Raw genomic sequence first — 22426 nt, 5'->3', positions numbered from 1 at the left:
ATGCAAAAGTTTTGCAAGGGAATGAAAAACCATTGACAAATTTTTTTTCCCATCAAGTTTTTTTCTTCCTTCACCATGTCCGTTTAGGCCGGGGCTCCGTACTATACGTGCACCTGAACACTTTTGAATTGAATGGTGTATTGAAAAGAATTGCACATTCTTTAAATTTAATGAAGGCAAGTATAAAAGGTTTCTAATTTTATAATAGCCTACCAGGTATCAAAAAATTAAATAAAATAAAAAAGAATTAATTTTTTAGCGATTTTTTTTTATTTTAGATAGTTTTGGAGTCATGAAAGATTAGGTTACTTTTCTTCCCCAACTGTTTGTTTATTTCAGTTAATGCATTCATTTAGGTTCTGTTTTAATTTTTGTTAACTGCTACAGGTTTCCATATTGCTCTCCAGATTTTGTTGTTGAATTAATTAAATTCCAAATATAATAAAAACAAAGAATTAATTAGGCTCCCGAAGTCTCTTTAATAAATTAGCGGTGTACTGGGGTGATGTCACTATGGTATTATTTTGTCCTGGTATTCAACTCTGTTTGTTTTTATTCTCAAAAATATAAAGTAAACCCAAAACTCATCTATTTTTCTCCCTGCTGAAAGTGAGAGCTCTTGCTGTCAATCTGCGGCTGGGGTGTATGGTTTAGGGGGCGGGGTTTTGTTTGTCGTGTGGGCGGGGTTTCCGCTAAACTCTGGGTTAGGTTGATTCACTATCGATCATTGGGGAAAGACAGGGCTAGATTTCCTTGTGGCGGATAAATCTGATGTGTAGGCAACATGAATCGGGCGATCGCGGGGCGCAGATTAATTTCAGCACGTTTACAGCTTTCTTTTGGACTGATTATCTTCGCCGATTAGATAAACGTATAGGCTACAAATGAAATTGCTGTTTTTTTTTCTCTCCCGTGTTAAGTGTTTTGGATCGGACTTGCCAAAATCGCTACTTTGTTTCTCTTATGGACGGTGTGTGTTACCTAAAAAAGTAGTCGCGTCTTAACAGAGTTCCGCGTCACGTGAAGTTGGGAGAAGCGAGGCCCGATCTCTTGACCCGTGGAGTACTCTTGAGTCTCTCTGGATGGATGGATGGGTATGGGGAGAGCAGGATCTTACTACCCCGGGGCTGAGCGCCTCATCTCTCCGGTACTACATCTACTAGTGCTCTGCACCCTCTCTTCTCTCACTCGCATAGGTAAACATGCTCTTTCCACTTTTATGCATGATTCGTTGAACGTAAACAAGTTAGAATGTGGGCAATATTAAAACACCTTCTAAAAGTAGCTTTTGTGTTAAGAGCTGTTTCGCTTTATACATAGGCTATTAAATATGATTTACGTGCTAAATTATGACAGTGCTGGTTATTATTCAGGTATGTCCACTTACAGAAAAAGTGAATTATAGTTGTTTATGTGACGGTTTTACAGTCTGAGGCAGTGTCATTCATCCATCCGTGTCTTCTTGCACACTTATTGTATCTTTATTCCTGTAGTGCATTGATTTACGCGTCCCTTTGAGCTTCACTGGATTGGTTGCCTTTTAAAGGATATTAAATATTTATGGGTGATCGTAATATTAATTAATTTCTCGTTATATGCTCAAGTTATTTTTTGATTCGGTTTTATTTGTTGTTTGCTTTTGTCATTGTGTTAGCAGGCAGCATGTTGTCAGTTGCAATATATAAGTCATGGTGATCATGTTTGTTCGCATACATAGCTTTTGATCTGTATGTTTATTTATTTATTTATTTTTTGCGATAGCCTATTGAATGATATATATATATATATATATATATATATATATATATATATATATATATATCATTATATAATGTGTATATATATATATATATATATATATATATATATTAAATAATCCACGTACTGCTCAGTTATTGTAATCCGCATTTGTTTATTTATTAACGTACTTAAAAGCCTAAATTCAGTTAGTTTGGTGCCTTTGACCACTTTGGACAAGTCTTAAACGATTTTGTTCAAAATGGGTTGGCTTCTGAGCTGGAGACTGAAGACTACACATTTAGTGCCCTGTTTTCCTTTGGCACCTTGTCAAGTGCTCCACTTTGGGTGTCCTGGCCATAGCCTGTGTTAATGCCATTGTGAATTAAGAGGATACGGAATACTGCTGGGTGTCCATTGAGCAGTCACACCTTCATAATTACTTTAACATGGACCCCGGCCGGGTAGACAGGCATTATGCACTTCACTATTCTTCAATAAAGCAAAAAATATGAAATAACTCAACCTAAATATGTGTTAAACATTTGAAATTGCCTTAGTGTGACCATTCCAAGTGTCATTGTCCCTTTTATGCTTTTGAATTTATAACGCTTGATAGGCTTCAGTTTTCTACAACTCTTTGTGTTTGTTTCTCTTAGCTGCCATATAATAAAGATGTAATATAATATAAAAAAAATATATCTGTTATGTTTTTCAAACAGCAGTCTATATTCAGTAATATTTCATTTGGCAAGAAAATTATTTAAGAATACAAAACTGAGTATTTTTTTAAAAAACAACTGCATGTTTGTTCTTAGATTTCATTTTTTGATATTAGATCTAGCTGTATCGTATCTCAATTGGTTTAGTCCCAAATATACATCTACCCCTTGGTGGTATTTGATTGGATTATAATCTTGGCAGAAGCTAGACACAGTTGCAGCTGTTCGTTTTCTTTCTTTTTTTATTTGTTTTAATTTTTTCCTTTCTCTTTTCTCATGTCTGGAATAGTGCTTTATTGTTATAGGGTTTGCAAGATTTTACAGGCTACCTGTAAAAAGGTGCCTTTTAAAATTTGTTTAATAGATGCTTTTTGTGCTTAACTGTGACAAATCATACTATAATACTGACCAGAACCATGATGTTCTTTATTTGTCTCGTGCTGTAATAAGGTTACGAAATGCTTGAAGTCGCAAATAAGAACAAAAATGAAAGGCTGACAAACTAACATATTAAACCAGATTCTAAAGTTCAGTGCGATACAGTGTGAGCTCTGAATTTAAGGCTGGAGATGTCATTTAGACATTGGGTTTGGTCAACCGCCCCCTGCTTTCTCCAGATCTTCACGTTGACTCCTGGAGAAGGCGTGGGCCTGTTGACCTCTCTGCCCTGGCCAAATTCCACATCTTGAAATTTCACTCCGCACACACTCTTTGGGCCCCTCTACAGCTGAGAATGGCTGCTCAAACGGCCGGCCACCCTGAGAAAATATTTCCAACGACTTAATAGCAACAAGGGTGTGCACTGTGCTCGAAATGAGACGGATCACCCCAACTGCAGGATCGCAGAAATGAGCTGAGCCTGTGAAACAAACATTGTGTTTTCTCTGTCCTGTGTTTTACCGTTCACTTAGTTTTATGATCTTGACAGAAATAATATGCACTCTTATAGCTGTTTAATCGTTTAAATAATTGAATTAAATCTCATTTTAATATTAAAGACATTATGAATAAAAATGTATTTTTTATTTAGGTTTGTGGATATTTTAAATATGGATGTTTTCCTTTTAAAATGGAGTCAAATGATTATTACTGCCTGAGCATTTGTTTATTCTACCACATTAGCTATAGACCCGGTTAAGTGAGACGTTTCAGGGTTTAGGTTTAAAAATTTGTCAGGACACTGAGACATTCTAACACTAAGTGTGATAGTCTGACCCCCCCCCCCCCCCCCCCTCCCCTCCCCTCCCCTCGTCTGCCAGTATTAGCTTAGGATCTGCTGCCCCCAACTGGGTGTCCCCTAACACATTCATCGGAAGTGTTTTGCACAGAGAGTCAGAAGGATTCTAAGTTGTAAATAAAGTACTTCTTACAAGAAACTACTATATCCTTCTGCATCAAAATTTCATGTCTAATCCAATGTTTTTCTTGCCATTTCTTTGTAATTAATTTAGAAATTTACTATTTCTGAATGGAAATAGTTTGTTTTCTTCATATGCTCTTTTTGAGGATATGGCTGTGAATTCAGTTGCATTGGGTCACTTAGGTTTTAAGGGGATTGTCTGGTGATGAAATTGCATTTCAACAAGCAATCTGCAAAAACAACTAATCTCCAGGATCGCTGTGAATTGGATTATGGTCGGGTGGTAGTTTTGTCACTTTAGTTCATGCATAAAAATCTAGTCTACATTAAGATTACACTCAGTTCCGCACAAAATATCATAATTTATAAAACAGTCAGCCTCCCCTAACACCTCACACCACGTTGCTTAGACAAACAATGGAGGCACAAGCGCTTGATGGGCGGCGAGGTCACATATGGCCAGTGGGACTCCATGAAAAGCCTCTCTGTTTCTCTGTGATATGTAGGACATACCTACCTAATACGGTTACATTTGCAGGACAGCCTTTGTCGTTTCATACCCTTGCCCACTTACCCGGGTCACGATTCTTTATATTCCGAGCAAACCACTGTTTGTTCATTCTTCGATATTACTTGCTTTGCATCTGCTTTGAGCATCCGCTCGGACTATAAATGGGAATGTGCCGGAGATGGCTTTGTCTTGCATGCCTTGCCAAGTATTTGAGGGTTTTTTTTTGTTCTGGTACAGATGTCACTGGAGCCTTGCCTGATAAAACACAGCGGGAGGTGGATGGGAGCGGGGACTGCCTCTTTCCTCTCCCTTTCCAGCCAATGTCTTTCTAGCACAACATCAACATGGCTTCGGCCAGGCTACCGTATTGTCTTACAGCATGTTTCTGAAACACAATCCAGCCTGTGCTTTGTCATGCCTCCTTCTCCTCCAGCGCAACTCGGATCGGCCGATCCGTTACAAGCACTCTGCGCAGCAGCGCGTCATCCGATAATCAAATCAGATGCATTTGAATCCACTACGGTGGGAGTTATTGGCGTGGCAGGCAGAAATGGGTGGCCCTGACTGTGTAAGATAGAGTCATCACAAGCGTGTTAATGGAGAGGCTGCAGCTGATATCAGATTAGGACGGCCTTTCTCTGAGCTAATACAATTGGGCCGCACTCAAAAGTGAGGCATTAAGACTCTAAGCGATGCAGTGTTGGAGGCTGTCGTCCTGTTCTGGGAGATGTTTTTCTGCTTGTGCCATGTCATTGGTGGTTAATTTGAGGCGGTGCATGACATGATGGGTGTATTTTCGACAACAAGCGTGTATACAATAGGGCTGGGTTGAAAATGTTGTTTTCTCGATTTTAATCAATTCTCATTTTGATGAACCAATATGGATTCTTAAATCCCAAGAATCCATCTTTTAGTCTGTGCTGCTTTCAGTTGATGGGTGAACATAACCTCACTAAATATCTTTTAACGTGCTTCCCATCTTAATTAACAAAATTCAATCAGTGAATGCCGTTTTATTGTAGTGTGAAAGATCGCTGTAGTACATCAGTACATGAACCAATCACCTTTACTACTAGTTAAAGCATGAAATAAACAAGAATGAACATCAGATGGTATGTTGGATGATACAGTACATCTTGCTGAAATGTATCATGTCTCAGATATCAATAAAACAGCTTGTAAATGTCACACGTCACATTTACCTCTGAAAATAATTTCAATGGCCATAGAAAAATAACTCTAGAGAGGACTATTTTGCTAAATATATGCACAATATTACATATTTTTACCTAAGCTGTCCTTCAATATTTAATGTATTGGTATAAATTCATCCTGACATTTTTTTTTTTTAAATGACAGCCAACATTTAAATGTTTATATTTCAAAGAAAGAATTGGAATAGAAACAAAATGTTATCATTAAAAAAATATATAATTTTATATATAATAATAATAATATATATTATTATGAAAACAGCCTTGGAAGTTGTTGTGCAATTTAAATGTTTGTACACAAATCAGTTGTTAATTTTAACCAACTAGGGATGCTCGATATATGGACCACCATATCGGTATCAGCCGATATATGATATATCATTTTTATGTTATCGTTATCGCCCCGATAAGAAAATTTGGCCGATATAAAAAAAGCCTATGTATAATGAATTTCCTTCAGATGTGCACTGTTCGCCATAATGGCTTTTGAATTGCTTGAAATATGATTGGAATCACTTAGAAAAAGTAAAAAACAGTTAAGTGCAAGTGCAGCACAAATCTGACAGGCAACATAAAATTATATTGAAAACACTACTGTAAAAGAATCTTGTGTATTCTTTGTACACCAGTGTTTTAGTGCGTTGTTATGGGATAATCAGAGTTACACCTTCATAACTAGCACAGTCAAGTTTGCTTGTGCATTCAAAGCCTTTTGTTTTGTGCAATTGTAAGTTGTAATATTATGTTTATTTTGTGTGTGTGTATATATATACATATATATATATATGTATATATATATATATATATATATATATATATATATATATATATATATTCTGTATGTACAGGTATATATGATTTATCTCATATTGGATGTGTTTGGTTAAGTTCATTAAAGTTGTAGTAAAGCGCTTAACCGGTGATCATCTATGATAACTATGATTGGGACTGTCATATTATAACATTATAAAGAGAACACTGTTGTTACAAAACGTTGTGAATTATTTGTGTTTAGTTGCCGTGTTTCGGTGCATTGTTACGGGGCAGTAGGGGTGGGCGATATAGCCTCAAAATTCTATCACGATATTTCAAGAACATTTGCGATAATGATATTTATGACGATATAGACATTTTTTTTGTTGTTGTTGAAAATGTTCTTATTATGTTTGTCTCGCCTAAATGTTTGCTCACTCATTGCGTTTTTACAATGTGGTAATTTTGTTAAGAGTTTACACAACACAAGGAAGCTTGATTTCAATCTTTGAATTAAATGTTAAATGTGTGTAGGTCTAACACCAGTATTCAGAAATACTACAGAAACATAATAAAGTAATCAAATGTAAAATAACACATAGTCTTTTAGTTCTGTTTCCTGATTAAATTAAATGCATAGGCTAATAATTCGCATTCATTACAATTAAAGCTATCTTTTGTTGTTTTGACGACAACATTAATGACAGACGCATAGCCTATGGCTGCTGTCACTTTTACAGCGAGTGCACGGATCCATTGCTGTTTTCATTATACTGTCTGTCACACTGTCACATGCGTTTTATACATAACCGACTGTGTTTATGAGTATACTTACCAAGACCGGAAGTTTGACACAATTTTTCGTTTTTCCCCCCATTAAAGCGATATAATCCGCGAAAAATAACTTTAGTTTCTTGCGATCTGTAGCCTACCGTACTCTATGTATGCACGCAGTGCAACTCTCAGAGAGTGCGCGAGTAGCTTACTGGATAGTTTAAAACCGCTTGAATGTTTAAACTGATAAGAATTAAGAAGACTTGAAAATTATAAACTTTAGTTACGATGCACTGATGGCCCGATTGTGCAAGAGACCATTTAGTCATGTCCCAACTCCTAAACGCGCGCGAGAGAAGACGCGCGTCGGCAGCCCCGCTGAACACTCTGTTTGTGAAATTGCTAAATCGTCATCGGAGGCTGACAGGCTGCTCTCGCACTCAGACAGGTGTTGTTGTTGTGCGTGCTAGGGAACGTAAATGCGCCATACGTCATCGCGTCGCTATATCATTGATATCGCGATATGACACTTTTTTTATCATGTAAAAATGTATACCGGTATTATCGTGGACGGTATGATATGGCACACCCCTACGGGGCAGAGAGCGTCCACAACAGGATTACACATTCTGACTGATGTAACTTTTAAAGAATTATCGGTTGTCTGTAAATGTTCATATCGGTGCATCGCTACTACCAACTGACAGGGTTTCCTGTATAGTTTATAACATTAGTTGAGAGAGATTTGTTCCCTTGAAAAAAATGTACGTACTGTATTTGATATATATCCAAGTGAATCAAATCGAATTGAAGTGAGATTTGATTCGAATCGCAAGCTTGTGTATAGAAATAGACCAAAACCATAGAAGTGTTATTGAATCGACAATCAAGTGAAGCCAGTCAGTAGTATTCAAAGAATACACTTTTAATTGTTACTCTTGGACCACCCTAAACCCTTTTAGGAGGTAAACAGTTGCATTTAGTTTGCATGCCATGACTCTTTTGTGCTTACAAGCACATATGCTGCTTTTGTGTGTATAACAGCGGGGCCAGAAAAGTGTTTTTCTCATTTGAAGTGCCGTTTTATTTGATTTTATTGCGGTCATAAGCATTCTCCTTTGTAGATAACAGGAGGTTTCACACACTTGTTGAGCCGACTGTTAATGTATAGACCATAATGTAAAACACACATGGAGTCACGTCGTGAGGAAAAGCACAGTCCACTAGCACACCTTATTATGGTTAAGCAGTTTAAACTGGTTTATGACACGAGCCACAACAATGGCTGTTAGAAGATTCTAGCTTGTATTTGTACTCCTTTGTTCATATAATGTGTTTAATTGGTTAAGTCAGTATATTCTTTTAAATGTCTAGTTTACAACACATGTGCCAAGTTCTTAGAAATGTACTCTTTGAATTCATGTTTTTTTCATATGGTTTTGAAACACTTTTATACCATTTCAAAGACAAATTTCTGTTAAATGACTTAAATTGCTGAATGACTGTTTAAAAATGTCATGTAGTGTAACCCATCAAGTACAAAGTAATAACATACAACGTTTTTCCTTTCAACGAGTGGATACATATGATATGAGTGAACTGAAAAAAGATTGATGTATTTTTACTTAGAAATTGCTAGTAAATTGTACAAACAGTTACTCAGAAATGGTAAGTAACGCATTGAATTAAATGTGAAATTTTTGAAGTAGAAAAACTGAAATGGTGTTTTCTTGTAAGACATACTCCAATTATCTTTGTTTTATTCTAAACTTTTTAAAAAATGATTGTTTTTACAGTGTGTACACATCTTTATCATTATCTTCAAAAAGGATTTTCAAATGTTTTTTTCAAGGCAAAGATTATGTTTTTACGAACATCAGCAAATTATGAAAATAAATTAAAATATCATAAATATGCTTTTGAATGACAACTAACCTTGCATGTCTTTAAAAATGTCACATTATTTGATATTTTAAAAGACTTCTCTTCAGGAATCTTTATTTGATATAATTAGTTTTTTGTGCATTATGTATCTTGCTTACACCACATGACTTTGATAAGCATTTTTTGTCTAATATTAATAATATTATGACAACTGGTTGTTGTTTTTCTTTTCTTTGTTATGGAATCAGTATATCCAGCTGTATTACGCTGACGTTTAAAAACATTAAATTAAATTTAAATCACAAATTAAAAACATGCTCATCATTGAAGAGGTGTATTGAATTTGTTAATTAATATGTACGACTTTCATTTTCGGATAAAATGAATATTTATTCAAATTAGTTTTTTAATATGAAGATTGTTAAAAAACGATGTCTCCTTTCTTTTTCAGGTGAGAGCCAGGTCCAAACTCCACAGTGCCGCATCCAAAAGTGCACCAGTGACTTCGTCTCTCTCACTTCCCATCTGAACCCTTCCCTGGATGGCTTTGATACTGAGTTCTGTAAGGCGCTGCGGGCGTACTCCGCCTGCACCCAGCGGACCGCCAAGAGCTGCAGGGGCAACCTGGTCTTCCACTCTGCCATGCTGGGCATCAGTGACCTCATGAGCCAGAGGAACTGCTCCAAGGATGGGCCCACATCGTCTACCCATCCCGTCATCCCCATTGAGCCGTGCAACTATCACAGCCGCTATCACCAAGCATTGCGGCCTGGGACAGGGACAGGGGCTCCAGAGCTCCCAAGAGCGACCTATCTGTTCTGTGGCTTGTTTGGGGACCCTCATCTTAGGACTTTCAAAGACCATTTTCAGACATGTAAGGTTGAAGGGGCATGGCCCCTCATTGATAACAATTACCTGTCAGTGCAGGTCACAAATGTTCCAGTGGTATATGGATCCAGTGCCACAGCAACCAATAAGGTGAGTTGTTTTTATATTTATTTTATAATTATTTTGTATTTTTTTTATGTGGAGAACTATTTCTTTTGAAAAAGAACTGCCTCTCAGACGTGTAGCATATTTATGCTCCAAAACAATAAAAAGGTTAGAAGGACTTTAGTTATTGTTAACTAAAATTAAAATACACATTAAAAGTAATATTGGACCCCATTGAGTTTCGTTGTATGAACAAAAAAGCACTTGAAATATTTTTCAAAACATTGTTCTTTTGTGTTCTATAGAAGAAATGAATGAAGCTGAAATAAATGTAAAACTGTAAAAAAAAAAAAAATGTTACAAAATTTGAAATGTTGAAATTTGAAATGTTGCCTTGCCTGAAATAAAAAAAACAATGAAATGTAAGTACTAAAATCAATAAAAAAGAAAACAAATTAAAGCAAAATAGAATTGTTAAAATCCTAAAATAAACGACAAAAGCACATAACAAAATGAAATTAAAGGGAAAACTGAAAATCTTAAAATAAAAGCTAATTCCAAATATGAAATACTAAAATAGTATAAAAATAAAATTGCACTGGTTCATTGAACTAACAATAAACAGCATTTAAAAAAAAAACATAATTTATTAATCTAGGTTAATATTAATTGAAAGATATATTTTTGCTCATTGTTAATTCATAGTTTTTCAAAATATGACAATTTATACAAATGTTAAAAATATATTAATATATTTACAATTTATCATTAAACAAGTTAAATAAATCCTGTTTTGTACTTAGTTATTTCAGAGCTTAACTTTTAGATGAATTTGATCATATGAAATTGTAAGGAGTTTGTCTTATTTATTTCAAAGAAAAATTGAAAATGTTTACTGTTATACAATGTAGCATAATACAAATTTAAATATCAATCCACATTTGATTGAACAGGCATACAGTTAGTTTGTTTTGTTTCATTAATACGTTTTGCTTTTCGTTTTACCTTTATAAATCACAGCATTCTGCATTGTTCTTATCTTTGTTTGAAGTGTATGATGTCTCTTTATACATGACTATGTGGATAAGATTATCATAAAGAGCTGCAGACAGCAGATACGACCAGATAACTTTCAACTTTGACCAAGTAATCACAGGTGCAAGTTAAACAAAGCAAACAGCTCTAGTCTTATGACTAACACTTGTGACCAAAATGTCTGTGCAATTCTAATATCATTAATGTCTGGATGTAGCCTGCGCTGTGGCGTGACCCATAATAAGGTGACTTTGAAAGAAGCCTCTGTCTTCAGTTTTTTCAAATCTGGGGCTTATAGTCAAACACTCAAACACACCCGCTTACACACACACAGACCCATTTCAAATGTGCTGATGCAGAATATTGACTGCTAATAGCATGTTTACAGATTTGTGTAATGTGAAACATCTGGAAGCATGAGAATGTTACAGCCTGAACGGATTCGCCAGGTACTCATCGATTTTGTCCTCAAGTTAAAACAGTTCTGCTCATCGTTGCACAGATGTGGCTTCAAATGCTAAGTTTGTCCGCCCATGCTAATTACCTCTCGTTTGACCCCTTGACCTTGAAGGTGGGGAGCCATTATTAAACATTTGCAAGTAATTATTAGCATACACCGCTTAACTAAGGCCTTTTCAGCTGCCTCACCTTATGACCAACTGGTCATCATTTTTCATCCTTGTCCTGTTTACAAAGCTGCTATTCATCCACCGCTAATGTAACGCCACACTTCTTGTTAGCCAGTTCACAGTCTGAGGACTTTATACTGGGTGCATTTTATGGTCAACACTAGCTGGGCGCAAAGGGTTTGCGGATCTGTAAATACGTGTAATATTCTAAAGTACTGCACAAATCCACATCTTATTGTTTTACTGTGATAAAGTAATTCTCATTTTCAGTGTTGGGCATAAAACCACTTTTGTTCTCTTAATGTGAATTGTGTTATTATTTTCAGCATTCGTAAACATTCTCATATCCCAGTTTAATATGCAAAGACTGTAAATAGGCCATTTGTACATCGATTGCTCCAAAAACCAATACTGTGGTGTTATCAAAACACTGCTGTGTTTGTTTATGTACCCTGACTGGACCAACCGAGCAACTGACTCAATAAATGACGTGAATTTGTGGCTAGACTATCTATTTGTCCAACCAATGGCAGATATGGGGAATGTTCAGGAATTCGTGTTTGTTTTTATTGTGGTAGAGATTTATTTAATGTATTTTTTATGTGAGGTATTATTCAACGTACAGCATTAGTAAGTAATTAACAAATAACAGCCATTCAATAACAATTAGCTTTGGCAAATAAATAAATAAATAAAAAATGGCGATGGACAAAAATTAAACAGTTCTTTCAGGAAACAACAGACAGTCACAAGGGCTAAAAAGAGAACAGTAAAAATGGACAATAGTACAGAGATAATACAGACAATAGTACCACAACAAGATACACCGAGTAAAAACAGAATTCAATAAGTTCAATAAGTCGGTAATGTATACATAAGGTGTAGCATCAGTTAAATATTATTGAACTGTAAGTACTAATACTTTGCATGTTGTTGTTATTATTATTAATGGCGGTAATAATACTAATGCAATTTTTTATAGTTGTTCTCTAATGATCATTTATTTATTAATGTGTCAAAAAGCAGAAATAAAACAATAGTTAAACTATTGATATTGGTCATAAAGCAGTATTGGTTCATCTCAACTAGTAATGCAGAATATATACACTTCACTGTTACTATATGCATTATTCACCATTAATAGTGATAAAATGGAAGTAGCGCTGTATCTTTTATACTTTATTATGAGTGAAACAGATTGTTTAAAAAAAGTTTGGTGGGCACTTGGTTTTGAGACGAGTGCTTTGCACACAAAAAAACACTCTTATAGCTGATTGTGGATTTAAGAGCACTAAATTATTAGAGAAGTCCAGCACAAGTATGTTGTGTCACTGGAAGATAGTTAGGACATTTTTATTGAGGTAAAAAAAAAGAAACTAGTGCTGCCAAATCGATTAATCGTATCTAACATAAAAAACTTTGTGTTTATTTAATAAGTGTGTGCCTGTGCGTGTGCCTGTGCCTGTGCCTGTCCCCGTGCCCGTGTGTCCGTGTCCGCGTCCGCGTGTGTGTGTGTGTGTGTGTGTGTTTTTTATGTGTGTGTATGTATGCATATATATATATATATATATATCACCCAGGTGAGAAAAAATAACGCAAAAGTAACATAACGCATTACTTTTCTTAAAAAGTAACTAAGTAACGTAATTAGTTACTTTTTAAGGGAGTAACGCAATATTACCAAAACACTGTGTGTGTGTATATATATATATATGTATATATATATATTTACACATATAAATAAATAAATAAATTATGTTAGAATCGCGATTAATCGATTTGACAGCACTATGACTTTTTTTTATGACTCCAATTGAGTTCAACTATGCTCTCTGTTCTTCCTTTAAGGTCACAATAATCTTCAAACCATACCAAGAATGCACGGACCAGAAGGTCTACCAGGCCGTAACAGACGACCTTCCTGCCGCCTTTGTGGACGGCACCATTAGCGGGGGCGACAGCGAAACCCGCAGCATCTGGATCCTGGAGAAGTCGCCCGGTCGACACGTAGAAATCCACGCCGCATACATCGGTGTCACCATCATCGTACGCCAGCAGGGCCGTTACCTGACGCTAGCCGTGCGTATGCCAGAGGAGCTTGCCATGGCCTTCGATGAAACGCAGGACCTGCAGCTTTGCATGAACGGTTGCCCCACATCAGAGCGCATCGACCAAGAGGGACATCTTCAGATGCCCATGCTAGGACTCCAGCAGGCCGGCTTTCAGCAGCAGGCCAGGGTCGAAGCCCAGAGAGGCGTCTTCACCCTCGAAAGCGCATCCAGGAAGTGCAAGGAGCAACTGGAGGTTAAGGACATCTATTTCCACTCCTGCGTGTTTGACCTGCTCACCACAGGAGATGCCAACTTCACCACTGCCGCCTACAATGCCCTAAAGGACATGGAGACTCTGCACCCCAAGAAGGAGCGCTGGCATATTTTTCCAAACTCGACCGCTGGGCTGAGGCCGTTTTCATTACTCCTCAATGCACTGCTAACCGGCTTCCTCGTCACTGTGCTTTTATAATGTGTACAGTGTTTTGATAACTGTTTCGAAGAAGAAAAAAAGATGGAAAACATGACTGTAAAAGGTCAATACTCTGGGTAAAGAGTACTTTGTATATACTGTCTTTGTGGAGAATGAATGTTAGAGTACAAACCTTCATTAGACTGTACATTTTGTGTAAATTATGTTTTCAAGAGAGCTGAATATTGTAGATTATTGTGAGTGAATTTTTTGAGATTTCATGTTTTTGTCCTCAGGAGAGGAAATTTGAATGGAAGCACTTTATTTTTATTTTATGTTTTTGTTTTTGCAACTAGAAAACAGTGTTCCACGGAACAAGTGCTCAATGATCTTTCTTGGTACACTCAGCGCATTTTCTTTTATACATTTCTGTTAGTCTCTATGTACAAATGGTACTTACCTCACCATTTAACTCTGTAGAACCGTGTTAAACAGTTTCACGATGTGGCTGGCATAGTGATTTTCATTGACATTTAAAGAAGGATCATGTTGACTAGACATTCACTTTATCTGTATTTTTTAAGTTCTAGTACTCAGAACTGTTGAGTAACGTTGATCAGCAAAAACAAAGTGAAGAATTCAGGCGAACGCAGCAGACGTAGGTTGAAGTGCACTTAATTCAGAAATGGGAATTTGTCAGTCGTTGACCTTTGGAATTGTATTGGAAAGTCGGTCCATTTTTTAAAATGACAATCAGAATTTCTTTAGTTTGGTTTAAAATCTACCTAATGTACGAACACAAAACATCAATCCTGAAGAGTGCATTTAAGAGACACCAAAATATTTATGCTAAAAGTTTCATCTTCTTTCAGACTAATTTCAGAGTGAGTGGCTCTCATTGAGTGAACTGCAAAATGGATGTTGCATAAGTGCTAAAGTGGGCCATGTCTCATTCCTGGTCACTCAAACGAACTTCCAGAATGGCTCCTCTCAAGATTACATTTATTAGCTTTGTCCCTTTGCCAAACAAATATTGAGTTTTAAGTTCCCTCTAGTCCTTGTTTTATCCTTGACCAAAGATATGACTCAGAACCAACACACATATCAGATATTTTGCCAGACATACTGTGGGCTTCCCTATAGAATTTGTTTCGACCCAAAAACATATTGGTATTGTTGTATGTTTAGCAAGATAGTGCCATAAATCAATTTAACCTGACTTGGTTTTAAAAACCAGAAGTATGTTCAATGGAATTGTGATTTGGCCTCACATGCATTTTAACTTGAGCCTTGGTTCTTTTGCTGAATGCACATCAGCAGTGATTTCATTGAGAGCTTCAAAGCAAATGAAGAATTTGCAGAAACACTTATGTCTCTATTTGCTTTGAGTGTGGCATTTGGCCTGATGGACACATAATTCATTTGATGAAATTGAATTGTATACCTTCTGGGCCTTAACTGTCCAACTGCTACAGAAGCCATGCCAACACTCCAGATACGCACGATTCCATACCAAGACTTGCTACTGTAGAGACGTCATTGTTTAACTACTGCCAGTGCCGAAGAGCTGCTACAATACTGTGACGAGTGTAATCGATTGTATTTGGAACACTGGGAGTTTCGCAGGCAGTGATTGGCCGGTTCGTTCCGAAGCACGATCATTTGATTGGCCGAATGGCCTAAATCAGTGTACAGTGGGATCTTGTCTCCCCCCCCCCCCCCCCCCCCCTTAAAAATCAGAATAAGTCATCAGAGTGCAATTAAGTAACTGCAAAGGAAAGCCTTCATCCAGTTTTTTTTTTTTTTTTTTTTGCATTTCGCATTTGATCTTGTGATCTCTTATATTTGTTGTGAACATTGTTTTTGTGAAGTGTGACTGCTCAATGTTTATACTTAAATTATTTATGAAATATAGTGTCTTGTTAGAAAAGTTAAGCTCCATACTCTTGCTGTTGAAAAACGTTTGAGATGTGATTGTACTGCCACCTAGTGGGTCACCATTGTTACATCAGTGTTTTAGTATTGTACGGATGCTGTTTAAAAAAAGGAAAAAAAGAGGAAAAAATGTGTTATTTAAAACAATAAATACATAAATTCCCCTGGCTTTAATATTTATTTGCCCCCACAAATTTCCACTCTCTCTTTTTCTTTTAAAACAAATTTCCATTGTGGCATAATCATTCATTACTATGTACATTTACATTTATTAATTTGGCATATGCTCTTGTCCAAAGCGAGAACAACACAGCACTACCATACCAAAAGTATAGTGTAACATTATAGCAGAGATGTAAACAAGCAACCAATGTAGTTTGACAAGTGTTCCTTATTGTTTCTATTTTTCTGTAATATACACTACCTTTCAAAATTTTGGGGTCAGTAAGATCAGGGTCATATATATAATTGATTATATTATATTATAATAACTATTTTATTCAACAAGGAAGGATTAAATTGTAAGTATATTAATAGATATTTATCATTTGACTAAATATTTCAATGTCAAAAAATGCAGTTCTTTTTAACTTTCTATTCATCAAAGTATCCTGAATTTTTTTTTATCACGGTTTCCACAAAAATATGAAACAGCACAACTGTTTTCCACATTGATAATAGGAAGAAATTTTTCTTGAGCAGCAAATCAGAATATTATACTGAATGACCATGAGACACTGAAGACTGAAGAAAAGTTATATTTTAAAATTAAAAAATTAAAAATAATTTAAATTGTAATATTTCACAATACTACTGTTTTTACTGTATTTCTGCTCAAATAAATACAGATTTCTTTCAAAAACATTAGAAAAAATCTTACCAACCATAACATTTTGAACTGTAGTGTAATTACAAACAATTGTGAAATAAATGCACACACACACAAAAAAAAATGTAACTTAATAAAGCACTTGAGTCACATTAAAAAAAAAACCTTGATATAAACAAACTTAGTTTCAATCTTCGATAGAGTGTTATGCACAATCTCATTTCATCAAAGGTTACTCATTGTCATTCAGATCAACAGTTCAGCACATGAGTGGAAGATGACTTTCAAAGCCATGGCCTACAAAAACAGCCTTGTAGTGCAGCTCATTTGTTGTATTGTGGTTTTGAGCAGCTATCACACTGATCTGCTCATATCCAAGCACCTGTGTCTTTCTGCGTGATGTTGGTCTGCAGCTCATAGAGACGCTCATCAACATTCCAGGTTCTCATTTACATCAGCCGGAGTTCCTTCAGCAGCACGTCCAATTAAATCTGACAACCGTGACGGTTGTGTTTGAAAAGTCTGCAAATTTTGCCGAAGAGAAATATGACAGTTTTCATTTTAATTGTGAAAAATTTAATTGTTGCCACTGTTCAGAAATTGCATAAGCAGTAATATGAGCGCTCACCACTTTATGACGGCTTGGGCTGTCATCAATATGTTGAAAATGGTGATTTTCAGGAGGAGAATTCTGAGAGCTTGAATAAATATTAGATCCTTGTGTGCTCTCACTTCTGCAAGTAGAGAAAATTAGTACAAAACAGACACTAAATTGAATTCTTAGGATTAACAAATTGCCTCTTACTGTACCTTGCGATAAACTGCTTTGACGGTCCAAACAAATATCAGACGTTTCTTCATCGTCAGCTCTTTCTGAAATGCATTTTACAATATAACATGTTACAATAAGGTCCCTTTAGTTAATGTTAGATAATGCATTACCTAACATTGACTAACAAAGAGCAATGTGTTTGTATTAACTAACAACGAGTGATAAATGTTAACAAAAAAAAATTAATTGAACTAAGATGCTTCAAAAGTATTTTGATTGATAGTTCATGTTGACTTATACAGTAATGATCAATAAGTTCTGGCAACATGTTTTTACATTTCTTTAACTCATCAAAAGAAGTTAAGCAAATTTCAACTTTTTTATGTTATACAAGATCCAACACATAAAAAAGTCAGTTTAATGTAATTTAAGTTGAAATGACTTAACGTCCAAGTTTATTGTACTTAAAAATTTAACGCAGCAACTTGTTTTTACAGTGAGTGGTAAACTAATGTCAACAAATGGATCCTTTTACATAATGCAAGGATCGTGATAGTAATTTACCAGTCATCTCCTTTGGGAATCCAGCATAGTGTCTGTGCATTACTTGATCTGAGCCTCTGTGACTCACAAAGCAAGAGTAGGACGTCCATTCACTCGATGCCACAGAGATAAAAGACATTGCGCTCTGAATGCCATTGTGTCCTTGGGGTAAGTTAGAGACTGCGGGATTAGTTCCTCTGGTGCCACTAGAAATCCAGGCCACCTCCATCTCTCCTTGATGAACGTCATGAACCACACACACCAGGATGGTCAAGCCGCTGTGATCAGTGTTCAGATGAAATGGTGGAGATAAAATGGCATAAGGGACAGCATCTGATCCCACTTTAGAGAAAAGAACGGTATTCACATAAGTTAGAAACGTTATTTTTTTAACATTAATAATAATAAGAGCAACAAATCAGCATATTGATATCTGAATGATCATGTGACCCTGAAAACTGGATTAATGATGCTAAAAATGTAGCTTTGCTATCACCGGAATAAATTATATTTTAAAATATATACAAAAAGAAAATAATTAGGCTATCTTAAATTGTAAGAATATTTCACAATATTTCTGGTTTTACTGTATTTTTTAAATAAAATGTATGCTTGGTTTATTTCAAAAACCTTTAAAAAAACATATATTTAAAAACAAAAGAAGAAAATAGCCCAGTTATTACATAAATACAGTATTTAAAATTATATTATCTAATGAAGTGCCTTACTTGAGCTTTGTAATTGCTAAAAATGTTAGTAATCGTGCTAGCCGTCCTATAAACTCTACAACTTACTTGTAAAAAGCATGGTGGTGAGGAGGGTGGAAAGCATGATGATGTTGTTTAGCTCTATGAGTTCAGCCAGGCAGTGAAAAGGATTATCAAGTTTCAGTCATGTGATTTCACACCCGCCATGGAATCTTTCCATCGGTGTGTTGCTGTGCCAAAATACTGTATGGCTGTGCTAAAATGAGAACACAAAGGCCTGTGCTGCTAAACACGCTGATACACTTAGTTTGGCATCAGGTTTCATTCATGGGGTAGAATAACTCGCTTGCAATACAACATTCAAAAAGAGTTCAATTTGCACATTCACCTCACTCCGAGTTCACTATCATTTGATTTTCAGAATTCGTTGGACAAAATATGTAATTTAATATAATGAAATACACATACACAATGTTATTCTGGTGTGATGTGTTGTATTTCTTGTGAGAATGTGATGTAGAGTGTTTCCAAAGATTCACACCTGTTTTATGTTGGTTACTTCTGTGGTGTCAGAGAGATAATATCAACACCAACGGCTGTACCTGCTGCTCTGTGCATCTGGATGAAATAAAACTGCACTTTCAAAGAATGTTTTGATCAGGCATATGCTAAATATGCTTGATCTCTTCTAAAAGTTTTTGGCATGAAACAAAATAGCAGCATTAATTGGCCATTTTTTGCAAGTCAGATTCAAGTCTTAAGTATTAATAGAAAAGCTGGAGTCAAGTCCTCGAATGAGACCTCAGGGCCTCAACCTATATAAATAAATATCTCTTTTTTGTTTTATTAAGTATACCAAAACAATTATACAATTTGCATTCTTTTATATTTGTTTTATTAGACCAGACTCTACATTTACTTATCAGTAAGTGTCTAAACATTTCATCTATTGTTATTAAGGATGTAGCACTGTCTGATAATTTCTGTATTTTCTTTGATATATTGATCTCTCCTGCCATTGAAGCTAGATCTGTATCTGTCAAGAAGAGATGCTTAAATGAGAACACTAGTGTAAGGCTATATCTAAGCATATCTGCTGACTCTGTTGATTTTCTCCTTGATTCTTTTAACTCAAAAGTTAAAAGTGTAATTGATGATATTTCTCATGTGAAAGTCGGGAAGAAGAGTGGCAGACAAAAAGCACCTTGGAGAAACTCAACAGCAGTGCAAAATATGAAAAGACAATCCAGAAAAGCAGAGCGCATGTGGCGAAAGACAAAACATGTAGTCCATTATAACATCTACAAAAAAGCCTCCATGCTTTCAATATGGAACAAGGCAAAGCTAGACAGACTTTCTTCTCGAATATTATAAACAGCAACTTAAACAACACACTCAGTCTTTTTGCTACTGTAGAGAGACTGACAAACCCCTCAAGTCACATTTTCAGAGAAATGCTCTCAGACAGCAAGTGCATGCTTCCTCCTTTCATATATATATGAAAATCAATAATATCAGAAAGGTGATCAGCTCATCCTTGAGTTGCGCTGGGGTCAGGCAGGTCAGACCACAACCTGAGAAAGTAGTTACTATGTCTGATTTCGAAGAAATTGATGGCAAAATTATCAGTGCTGGTACTACTCGACCTCAGTGCTGCATTTGACACTGTCGATCATAACATGCTTCTTGACAGGCTAGAAAACTGGGTCAGGGTTCCTGGGATAGTCTTAAAATGGCTCAGGTCACTTAGAAGGGAGAGGTTATTGTGAGTATGGGAGACCATAAGTCTGAATGGACATCCATGACATGCGGAGTCCCTCAAGGCTCAATTCTTCCGCCACTCCTATTCAACCTGTACATGCTCCCACTGAGCCAAATAATGAAAATAAACCGAATTGCTTACCACAGCTATTCAGATGGCAAACAGATCTACTTTGCTCCCAGTTGCATTTAGGATTGATTTTAAAGTATTATTACTGCTATATAAATCATTCAATGGCCTAGGACCTCAATACATTGCAGATATGCTCACTGAATATAAACTCAACAGATCATTAGGACCACATCAGCTAGAAATACCAAGGGTTCACTCTAAGCATGTATGCCAGCCGCAGAACCAGCTTCCAGAAGAGATTAGGGGCTGGTTGCATAAACCGCTAAGATTAGTCTTACAAGTTAGACACCAATTTTTTTTTCTTTAAGACTGTTCATAGCTTTTTTTAAATCAGTTACATAAAAACATAGATTAGCCTAATTTAATACTAAAAAGTAAAACTGACATCCCCTGACTAACTGCTAGTGGGTCACACTAACTTGACACTATCTTAACATAATGGCTATGTTTATATAACCGGCCCCAGATGTGCTCCTATAGTAGTCACATTCAAATCCAGACTCAAAACACATCTGTTTAGCTGTGCATTTACTGAATGAGCACTGTGCCACTGTTCGTCCGGCTGTTTGTACTGTATTTTATTTTATTTTTTATTTTATTATTCTTATTTCTTTTTATTATTTTAATTTATTATATGTTAAGCACTTTGAATTACCATTGTGTATGACATGTGCTATATAAATAAACTTGCCTTGCCTTACCTTTTATTCATTATTCATATATATTCGTTATTGTGAATATAATATTGTTGTCTAATAATTTCTAGTTTGATTTCAATTATATCAAAGCTGGCTAAGATTTATTTTCCACACACATTTATTACTTCATTAAATACTGAACATTTGAAAGACCAAAAAGAACAGAAATGTCATCATCTGTAATAATGGTAACACTTTACAATAAGGTCTAATTTGTTAACAGTAGTCCATGCTTTAATTAAAATTAACTAACAATGAGTAATATAAATTTACAGTATGTTAGTTAATAAAAATGTTCTAGTTCAATATGCATTATCTAATGTTAAAAGATACAACTTTTGATCTTAATAATGTATTAGTAAATCTTGATATTAACATAAATAACTGTTAACAAATGAAAACTTATTGTAAAGTGTTACCACAATGATGATAATTATAACGCTCCCTCGAGGAACACACACAGGACTTCTTGGTTTTGTCCACTATGACGACGTGTGTGTGTGTTTTTCCGGGCAGGTCTCAATATGGAGACAGTCCTCGAGGGATGCTTGTTGTATTTGTTGACTCAATGATTGCTGCATCCGCAGCCCCTGTCCCAGCGAAAGTTATGCCAGAGCCCATTGCAGACAAGGAGCCCGAGACCACCACAATCCCAGCACCAGAGCTGATGCCTGAGCCAACGATCATCCCGGAACCTGAGCCAAGTTAAAAATCCGACCGTGAGCTGGCAAAATCGTGACACTTGGGAGTGCTGGTGGAATATGAGGGGATGGAGTGGGGACCTGTCCCTTCTAAAAAGGCAGATGTAAAAGCACTGAACGCAGCACCCCTTATAAATTTGAAGGAGAGTGCTACTAGTAGCACTATGCCTTTTTCATCACCTGGTACCATGCCTGTTTTGTCATGCAATGATTATATTGATGTCTTTGATGTTCCCGTCCTCCCTCACTCCCACCTCCTCTCCCTGTTTCGCATCAGCTAGACAGGCCCTTCCTGAAGTGTGTGAATGTCCCGCGTCAGCCAGAGAGGCCGT

The 22426-nt window shown here is 36.1% G+C and overlaps 2 protein-coding genes across 2 annotated transcripts; one reads left to right on the top strand and one right to left on the bottom strand.

Annotated features, from left to right (window-relative positions):
- The first annotated feature begins 671 nt into the window (after window positions 1–671).
- On the top strand, window positions 672–16113 carry rgmb (repulsive guidance molecule BMP co-receptor b). The gene is made up of 3 exons (XM_077231717.1): window positions 672–1196; window positions 9407–9933; window positions 13401–16113. Exons 1-3 carry the CDS (start codon window positions 1091–1093, stop codon window positions 14073–14075), a joined length of 1308 nt encoding a protein of 435 aa, XP_077087832.1. The 5' UTR covers window positions 672–1090; the 3' UTR covers window positions 14076–16113.
- A 710-nt stretch (window positions 16114–16823) lies between these two features.
- On the bottom strand, window positions 16824–19039 carry LOC143738960 (uncharacterized). The gene is made up of 5 exons (XM_077231022.1): window positions 18889–19039; window positions 18116–18436; window positions 17590–17652; window positions 17408–17513; window positions 16824–17301 (listed from the first exon to the last, which is right to left on the bottom strand). Coding segments are annotated over exons 1-5 (528 nt in total). The 5' UTR covers window positions 18926–19039; the 3' UTR covers window positions 16824–17300.
- Between the last annotated feature and the right edge of the window lie 3387 nt (window positions 19040–22426).

The sequence above is a fragment of the Siphateles boraxobius genome, unplaced genomic scaffold (genome assembly GCF_051911475.1).
Source record: "Siphateles boraxobius isolate OS27281-9 unplaced genomic scaffold, OSU_SipBor_1 16, whole genome shotgun sequence".
NCBI lineage: Eukaryota > Metazoa > Chordata > Actinopteri > Cypriniformes > Leuciscidae > Siphateles > Siphateles boraxobius.
Note: the sequence above shows the minus strand (reverse complement) of the source record. Positions and strands in the feature narration are given on the sequence as shown.

What these genes read in the sequence shown, in the direction of transcription:
- rgmb (XM_077231717.1), top strand. Translation starts at nt 1,091, where the DNA reads ATGGGTATGGGGAGAGCAGGATCTTACTACCCCGGGGCTGAGCGCCTC. An exon ending in CTCTTCTCTCACTCGCATAG is followed by an intron (nt 1,197 to 9,406) that starts GTAAACATGCTC and finishes TTTCTTTTTCAG; the next exon opens with GTGAGAGCCAGGTCCAAACT. An exon ending in GTGCCACAGCAACCAATAAG is followed by an intron (nt 9,934 to 13,400) that starts GTGAGTTGTTTT and finishes TCTTCCTTTAAG; the next exon opens with GTCACAATAATCTTCAAACC.
- LOC143738960 (XM_077231022.1), bottom strand. Translation starts at nt 18,925, where the DNA reads ATGCTTTCCACCCTCCTCACCACCATGCTTTTTACAA. An exon ending in CACCACCATGCTTTTTACAA is followed by an intron (nt 18,437 to 18,888) that starts GTAAGTTGTAGA and finishes TTTTCTCTAAAG; the next exon opens with TGGGATCAGATGCTGTCCCT. An exon ending in ATTCCCAAAGGAGATGACTG is followed by an intron (nt 17,653 to 18,115) that starts GTAAATTACTAT and finishes AATGCATTTCAG; the next exon opens with AAAGAGCTGACGATGAAGAA.